At 42.6% G+C, this 9,141-nt stretch overlaps 1 protein-coding gene across 1 annotated transcript in view; it reads right to left on the bottom strand.

Annotated features, from left to right (window-relative positions):
- Positions 1–7,410, bottom strand: part of T265_13915 (hypothetical protein) — a gene marked incomplete at both ends in the record, with an annotated part of 9,606 nt that extends 2,196 nt beyond the window's left edge. Inside the window, 2 exons of the mRNA XM_009171115.1 lie at positions 18–918; positions 7,230–7,410. Coding sequence (XP_009169379.1) covers positions 18–918; positions 7,230–7,333 — 1,005 coding nt within the window. The remainder of the gene's footprint in view (positions 1–17; positions 919–7,229) is intronic.
- Between the last annotated feature and the right edge of the window lie 1,731 nt (positions 7,411–9,141).

The raw sequence follows: 9,141 nt of genomic DNA, 5'->3' as shown, positions 1-9,141 counted from the left end.
CGGCGACGTCGGGAAACAGTTTTCCAGGTGTGTGGAAATGTCCTGGAGGCGTGGAGGTTCAGAAGCGACAGGACTTGCTCCGGTGTCATGATGCCAGACTGCAACCCTCGGGGAAATGCCAGAAGGTCAACACTAGCGAGCGAACGGTCAGCATGGGATTTCAAGAGTGACACGGTGCAATCCACGGTTTGTTTAAACCAGACGCTGTAGTCATCGGCTTCTGATGAGTAGGCCGTCGTCTGACTGATAGTTTGCTCAGGTTCACCAGATGATGTTTCGTCCTGTTGTGCTTGCCAGTTAAGCACCCGTAACCTGGTTTTGATGCTGATAGCCGATCGGCCAGGAAAATACTGCTCCAATCTCGTGAACAGCTCGGTTTGCGTGCCGCAAGATGGATATAGATTGTTAGCCAGGCGTAAGAGCGATTGTGACTCTTGCTGGGACCAGCGGGTACTGGAATACTTCACTCGGCCAAGCTTATCTGCATTATGCTGGGTGGGGTGTGCGTGCCGGCGGTGTTGACTCAGGCCAATCTTCGTCGGAAAAAGGCGGGAACAATCAGCGCAGGCCAATTGGGCGACTGTGTTCGTACCAACACTTCCATTGTCGTGAACTCGATGATGGGCTACAAAGCCAGCTTTCGATTTGCAGCACTTGCCACATTCCTCACACGTGAACCCAACGAGACTTTCCTGTGTACTGGTTGGAACTGGTGCGGAGGCGCCAGATGATTCGTAGTATACATTGTCGAAAGTAACCAGCACATTGAAACCAAACGGGGTGGTTGGCCCTGTCTGGAGTTGCTGAACTCTTAGCTCACCCAGACAGACGTCCAGGCTACCACCACGAGGAGGTGGTTCAGCTCGCCGACTACGTGGAATGTGACTCCGGTACCCATGCTTTGACTGACCAGTGCAGCTAAGTTAGTGTTCGAAATGACAATCTCAGGACAATGGTTTCTTCTGTTCATCTGCACCAAACGACCAATACGAAAGAACCATGTCAGCATACAACACCTCATCACTGATGGCAGTCATTTAGTGTGCGTTTCGAGTAAGCTCTTAAGCCTGTTAAGTATCACACAGGAGTTGCTAACCACATCAACCGCGTGTAACTGGTTATCAGTGTGATTACTTTGAGCCGAAACAGAGCAAAGTGCTATTTCCTTTCAAGAAAAGCGATGTCAGCCACAGGAGTGAAAAAAGAGAATGAATACATATTTAACGAGGTGGAAGTTTTACTCAAGGCTCCGATATCTAATCAAAAAGTTTACATACTATTCTTGAGCGACTACTAACCGATGAAAGTTGGAGCTAATTTGTGAGTATAAAAATATCTCCAAGTGTCCAAGAGTATGTGCGAGAAGATCCGGTGTGGAATTACTCCTTAATAGAAGAATTTGATGTTCAGAGTCAAAGGGACACTCGGAAATTTTATAGTTCCAGTTTACTGGGTATCTTAATTACCTATATAGGGCAAATTATAGATATCAGTGGGATAAACCAAGCCTAGACAAGACAACATTGGTATGAGTGTGTGTGTGTGTGTGTGTGTGTGTGTGTGCAAAGGAGTGTGTTGTGTGAAGTTCGTGCATAATGGATTCAAGTAAAACACAAGGTTGACAAAACTCAGAGAGTCTGCCTGTCTGATGAGGGCCAACAAACCCGAAACCGGTCGTGGATTGTCAAAGAGTTTCCAGCAAACTTACAAGTACTTTCCTTTCAGGAAAATACACTGAAATATGCCGAATAGTGCACTAAGTAAAACATGAGCTGACCTCTATTCGACTCTATCAGATTCAATCATATCATAAACGGGAAATCTAGCTTGGTTTCAGGTGAGTCTCCTATGGAAGCGAACTTGATGTGCAAATGAGTGTAGTTCGCAACTAGTGTCATTCTTGAACATCCACACACTTAGGGACTATAGGTATTCACATATCATATAATCTCTTACAAGATTTTCAATGGCATGGAGTACTTTCTGCTAAAAATCCACTAACTATCCTGATATTATTTTTCTTGTGCTTTGAAATTATGCCAAATACTTTGTGATTATTCCCACAAGAAAAAAAACGTTGTCAGAATGCCAAACAGCTCATTCCTGGTTAGATCGCAAATATTTGTTTCGCCTAAGTGAGTCACCTCACGTCCGTGTGTGTGTACACAATGACAACTGGTACGTCAAAGACAAAAATGATGTGACATTCAAAACGAGCATCTATCTTTTATCCGGTTCCGGGCTATGGCAGACATTGGCTGGATGGGAGATGTGCACGCATAGCCATGTCTAGGGCAAATTTTGAACTTGAAGACGTTCAGCAGCTGAACGTGTATCTGGCTAATTACCTTGGTCTAGGACACGTTTTCACAAGGGGTGACGAAATTTTCACACAGCAGCAAACTGAGATAAACTCCCGTTGGTGCTCAGTGTTTCTCACTCCTTGACCGTAGTAGGGTGATAGATATTAATGAAGATGAGGCTAACCATGGTTGAATTTTGTCTGTCATGTCTTCCGTCTTCATCAAGACGCAAGCAAAACTAGACAGGCGCTGTTGTCTAGGTTAGTTTTTACTCGGTATGAAGCGAAGCACAAAACAGAAGGCCATATCTTCCTGAATTCTCTGTTAACAAGGTCATTCGTTTGGACCGTTTGGACACGAAGATATATCCATTTAGACTATCGTTTCTATTGTCACTGTTTTGATTTAGCTGAGTGGTGAGGGTTAACGATGTGAAATGTATCCGTGTCGTGTCAGACGCAGGTGAGTCCATGATTCACTTTGCCCTGAATTGACAGACTAACTGAGGAACAGCAAGGAAAATTCGTCCACAGTGTTGGGAAAGAAGTGTTGTGAAGTGTTGATAGACATTCAAAGTGCTCCCGGAAACCGAGTGTTCCGACAGATAACCAGTACTGTTTCTTCACATGTCACGACGTACAAAAAATTTCCATGAAAATAAAAAAACAAAAGATGACGGGGCTGTATACACTAGGTTTAGTCAGTATCCATCCATTGTTTTATAAACTCCCATTGAAAGAATTAAATTAATTGCAGGAACATTGAAAATGGAACAAAGAAAACATAAATTAGAAGCGAGGAGAGGCGATTTTCAAAACCTTTTAGAAGTATCGGCTGCAGGGGTTATGGGTTGTAAAAAAAAACTTGCGCATCTTGGCAGACACAACAGCGGTAAGGTGACCTGTTTAAATAAGCTGATATAATGTTGAACCCTCGCAATCATAGGACGAAAACTGTTATGTGGGTTGTGGAATGACCGGATGATCTTCGAGAAGGTTACTGCATAAGTGTCTTATCGTGCACATTTCGCTGGGCTCTCTTTCTTTGGCAATTTTTGTGTGGAGTCTGTTGGGCGATGGAATACCTGCAATGGAAAAATGAGGGACTGGTAGAATTAAGTAAGATTCTGAGACTGCTGATGTTAAAGGGCACGGTTTATGTGTCTGTATGCAGGTGGCATCGATACACAGTTCTGGAGTGGATTTTGGGATGCGAAACCAAGACAAGTCAGTCGGAAAAGGTGGACGTAAAACACTTTTGGCGTACAGGTATATGCGAAGTAGTGAACGAGATAAGCTAAGCTGAGGAAAAGTAGCTTTTCTTGTGGTTCTTTCTCAGACTAGCAAGCTTTGGAGCATGGTACACAATGAAAAGCGGTATCTGTTCGGGTGTTGGGAAAGCTGCGCTTGTTCAGCTGGTCTAAAGCTACAGTGGCATATAACGGTAAAAGCAGGACAGCTCCTTTGGCTGATGAAATTCACTGTTCAGCTACACTTCACGGTCTCCTCGGAAAAGTCAGCTGCCACTAAATGATACTACATTTTTTTGAAAGTATGGCTGAAGCCAAATCTCTTAAGGTTTAACTCCTTCGGGGTAAATATGTCCATTCCCCAACATGGTATTTTCTTTTACCACACTTGTCAGTGACTAGGTAAAACAGTCAGTGACGCACAAAACAGACCGTTTTATTCTCTGTTATCTGATAGCTGGTCCCAGGCGGCTCTTTTACGTTACTCGGTGTGTAAAAGCCGTCTAACTGTGTAGCTAACACAATGAGAATGTTTTTTCTGCAGCATTTACTAGGTGCGTCACAGTAGGGAGTGCAAATATAAGATAGTTCGACCAAAATGCCGATTTTAACACAGAGAGTTAGCTATGATTTTTATGCAAAATGATGTGCGGAAATGGCCTAGACAAATTCCAGCGTCCTGTCTATAGTTCACAGTTGCAGTGAACCGAAGTAGAGTAAATAAGCCATATGGATAGATGGATGATTTATTTTTTTAATTAGAAAGTGTCAGTGGCCGGTTGTTTGGGTTTTTTTACTAGCCTCGGGAATCTGCTAGTGTTAACAGCATAGCAGTGATTCTCAGGCTCTTTCACACGATGCCTTATGGAAGATTATTACGTGTTCCAAAGCAAACCATGTCAGAAAACAAAACAAAAATTCTTACAGCAACTATGAACGACGCAAGTTAGCTGCTTCACTTTCAATTATCGAAGGGTAAACTATGAATGCCGACGCCGCTAAAACAGTCATTGAGGAGGTGGTTAGTATGCGGAAAGTCTGTTGTTGTTTTATTTGGCTCATAGCAGCACAAAGTATGCCCATTTTATTCCCGAATTTATCTCCTTCCTTCTACCTAATTTGTAATTGACCCAAAAATTTGAATGACGAAGATATAATGTCAGAACGAGAACAAGGAACGGATTGAAATAGTTGCTCCAAGCCAAGGAAGGAACAACAAGGCTTGACATTCTGGATTTTACCCTCATTTGCAAGTTGATCAAGAAACCAGAGCACGCGTGCACAAATCTAGCGAATTGATGTGACTAAAAGGACTAATGTATTATCCATTTACGGGTAATAGGCGATATTGAGTCCTTGGAACATAATAAAGTCTACTTTTGGTTATTTATAGAGATGGGACAAAATAAAACAAGGCCACAACCAAAGGAAGACGTCCAACTATCTGAAAACTGATTAAGGGCACGTTTTGTTGTTTGGGGTTTCAGCTTTCATAGTCTATCTTAAGAATGAAAAAAAAGTGATATACTCATTTGTTGAATACTTCTGACTCGGTCTATGAGTTCAAATAGTTTGATTTGGCGATTAGTGGAAAAGCTCATTCTAGTGAGATTAGCTTGCTTACCAACTCCACTCTAAGTAGCAAGCAATTAGTTGAATGGGGGAGATTTATAACTCGGATAATTCTGATAGGCTCTTACTCAGTAGAGTGTCATTCAACCTGGGGGTACCATTGCCTTTATTCACACATGGGCTTGCTCGAATGGATTCTGAAACATCCATTACTACGCTATCGCTTCTTCAATATCTGTCACACAAATCATGCGTACTCAACTTATCATGAAGCATAATTTTCACAGCAAAGACGCGCATTGTTAGAGTTCTTCGACAGGAGTCTCACTGTTGTTCCGGCCAATGGCTGTAATTAGGCTTGTCTTACCAAGCCTGGTTGAACAGGCAGCACAACGCAGGCTACTCTGATAGTCCATGCCTGCAGTGGAGATGAAGCAGATGTAATCCTAGCGAGTAACCTGTCAGGATTGAAGGAAAGTGTGCACACAGTCAGCTGCAGATAACTATGAACATAAGAGTAAATGTGGTTTTATACGCAAATTAGGTGCCTCCCCCGTAAGTCGAAGAGAATTTATCCATGAAATGATATAGTCCAAGTATGTGGTTCGCAAGACAAACCTAAAGTGATACATATTTATGCCGAAAGTTATTTGGGGGGAGGAGAACCATTTGGTCACTAGTTTTGGTGATCTTTTGGATCATAGTGTACGGTCATTTAGGGATTGTGGCGACTACACTTAGGAATTTGACTTATCAGGTCTTCTGAAGCGGCAGTTCACAGTGGAGACAAGATTCCTCCTACAAAGAACCTTCAGGAGCTCGCTAGACTTCAGAGGGACGATAGGTGTAGTGTCGATTACTGGTCTGATTACCCTGCTGTATAATCGTTTGACACTAGAGGTCTTCAGCTCAGAAGTCGAGAAGCAGAGGTCGGGTTCGAACCACGGACCTCCTGGTCAGTAACTTTGCGCTCTAATCACTGAGCCTTTGTTGTCGTCTGCCAACAGTTTTATTGCTAACAGATGAGTAGTTATCAAGCATAGGTTGGCAAATTAATGCTCATTTCACCTGTTGAGGCTAGCAGTAAAACAGCATGCTAACTGCTCGTAGTTTACGTGAGTCAGGTGTGGACAATATGCCTGCAGCCAGCACTGATTAGAGTAATACTGCGTCTGTATTGAAGTAACCACCCATCGAGCAGTATTGTCAGTCCTCTGTTGAGGTTGTGCGTCAACATGGCTCGACTACTGTGAGGGTTGAATACAATAACCATTGTGATGAAACTAATAAGAAGAATCAACTACCCTTCAAATACCTAAATTCAGGTCATTGTTCTCCTTGAGTCGCACGAAAGTTACTCTTATCTACAGGAATAATATAACAAGTTGCAAAAGCCTAAAAATTATTTTGTGCGTAGATAAACTTTGGCAAACTCTGTCTAATCACTTTGACGCAATTAGTTTGCCGAAGATACGGCTGGTGATCAATCATATAAGGCCATTTAACTTTATCGGGTGGGCGTAGCTGCGACCGATTTGGGCAGTTGTTCAATGAATCTAAATCTACAAGGGAGGACCAAATATGGGTGAGCAAAGCAAGCTAATTTCAGTTCAAATTTACTTTTCCACGGGTGTACCGAAAAGCCACACACAATAATTTGCGCTAAGAGACTACTCCAAGTTCACCGAAGCGGCAGTTAACAAACAATGTTTGATACATTAGTTAGTCGCAAGATGCGTGGTTTACGCCCAGATGACTCAGCCCTCTGAGATTTCAGGTTGACCTGAGTCGTGTTTTCAAGTTGTTGAAAAGCAGAGTATTCAAGGAGAGTGGAACAAATCTTGACCAAGGTTTTCAAACTAATTGTCTTCGTTCTCAAGCCCGGCACGTGCTTAAAGTGATATTTTTTTAATGAGTGATCTACTGCTTCCCGGGAAATACTTCAAAGTGTTTATGGACAACCAGAGAAGACCTACTTAATTTTGAGTGCATCTAGTTAAGTCAGAGCAAATAAATTAGGAAAATGAGTCATCTCCGTTAGGAGAAAGTAATGAGCCCCAAGAAGGGTAAAACCGGTCGTATGCTGTCGAAAACTTTTCAGCAACCTTATGAGTGCATTACGAATGTACGTGTATCGCGATATCTCGAATATCGTAGCGACTGAAACACGAGGCGACCGGGTGCAGCACATTAAGTTGCCTGGAAGCATCACAAACGAGAGATTCAGCGGGTTTCTAGGTGTGTCTCTCGAAATAACCAAATTTGTTTGCAAATGAGTGTATTTCGCTGAATAATGAGCGACTTTAAGAATTTGTCGGAGTTATATAGAAGAACTTCAGGTAAGAATTTACGGCGGTGCAGCCCATGAGATCATTGGAGTTGATCTAGTCAGCCACGGCTTGGGAGTGGCAAACTTTCATAAGGATTGCTCACAACTTTGCGTTTCGTATTTCAATCATCATGACACAATCCATACGAAAACAATTTCAACTATTAGTATTGTCGAACCATCTTTTCAGACAGCCCATGTGATCTAACGGATAAGGTCGTTGTCTGGTGTTTAAACGGACAGAGTTCATAGCCAAAAACGCCACTTACCAACCTGCAGCCCTTTCTGACGTGCATTACTTTGGGGTAGCGTGAACAAATAATCTCTTGGAGAGACTTGCCCTTGACAACATAATTATCACCAACAAAGAAAAGTTACATTGGTTCTTTTAATATGCCGTTATTGGGACCTCAAAGAAAGCCTGGGATTCTAGAAACACACACTTTAAAACAGAAACGTTTAAATCTAAACACGACAATTATTTGTTGCGCGGGCTAGCTGGACGAATTCGCGAACCCTCTTCATTCACAGCGATACCAGATTGATTTCCATTTCAGCCGGATTACACTGACTGATATTGTTCACCTAATTCGGAGCAGGATCCAAACAAGATGATCTCTCGAGCCCTGTATGCTGCAAAGAGGTTCACCAAACTTCGAGTACCGTCACCACAACCCAATTATCATTATACATCCGTACCAACACGTATGAGGTGTGTGTGTAAGAACCTCATTCTTATAATGGCAACTGAACAAGCAGGGGTCGTTACTTCTCTGACACTTGCTGTTTTTACACCATCTGTCCTAAACCATGCAATCTCTCGAAAGGTTCTGCCGTCGATGGACCGCATCAAAGAGTGACTGGTAGGCTTTTTAAGATGACACTAACTCACCACTGACAATTTCATAAGCAAAGCTATTTGGGCTCCTTCGCTCACAAAAGGGCACCAAGTAATTTAATTCTCCATGATTTAACTACATGAACGCAGGTTTACAAGGCCTGTCTTTGCATTGAAGCCGTTACCCATGAACCAGTCATCGCATCTGCCTGTAAATAACGAGGAGAACTGCTTGTATAGCTGACACACACTAAATAGTTACATCAGATTCACTCAAGTAGTTTAAGCCGCCTAAGATTGCTAGTACTTGCTAACACGGAAACTTGCTGTTGACTCTACCGTATCAACTATCTAAACGATAAAGCCTCATTTGTACCACAGACATGTTACCGGCATCTGCGTGGTTCTCAGTTCAGCAGCATGCAACAGGAAATCACGTGTCCCATGGCTACTCACAAGAACCCAGATTGATGTCTGCTTCAGTTAGCTGAACTATGAACAGCGCTTCATTTTTTATTTGTTTACAGTATTTTTCAATGCTCCCTTGAAGGACCACCAGAGAAAGGATAACCTCAGTTCTGGGTAGTCAGCAAAAATAAGTAAAACCACTTCCAGACGTTTGAAAACATGGTAAACAAACCTTAGGGAGTCGGGCAAGTTAGTGGACTACTCATTGCCACTCCGCACACTGAACAAGTAATTATCACAAAAATTTTCGGTCTCAACGACAGTGTGGGTCCCAGAGTCCAGCTGTTCAAGTGCAAGTGTAATTGGACAAAATATTCTGTGCAAAAAATACAGGTTTTCATCTGGTTAGGTTGTGCTGTCGAATTAGCGAGATAGCAGATGC

Source organism: Opisthorchis viverrini, assembly GCF_000715545.1.
Source record: "Opisthorchis viverrini unplaced genomic scaffold opera_v5_118, whole genome shotgun sequence".
Classification (NCBI taxonomy): Eukaryota; Metazoa; Platyhelminthes; class Trematoda; order Opisthorchiida; family Opisthorchiidae; genus Opisthorchis; species Opisthorchis viverrini.
The sequence above is the reverse complement of the archived record's forward strand: the minus strand, read 5'-3'. Positions and strand labels throughout refer to the sequence as shown.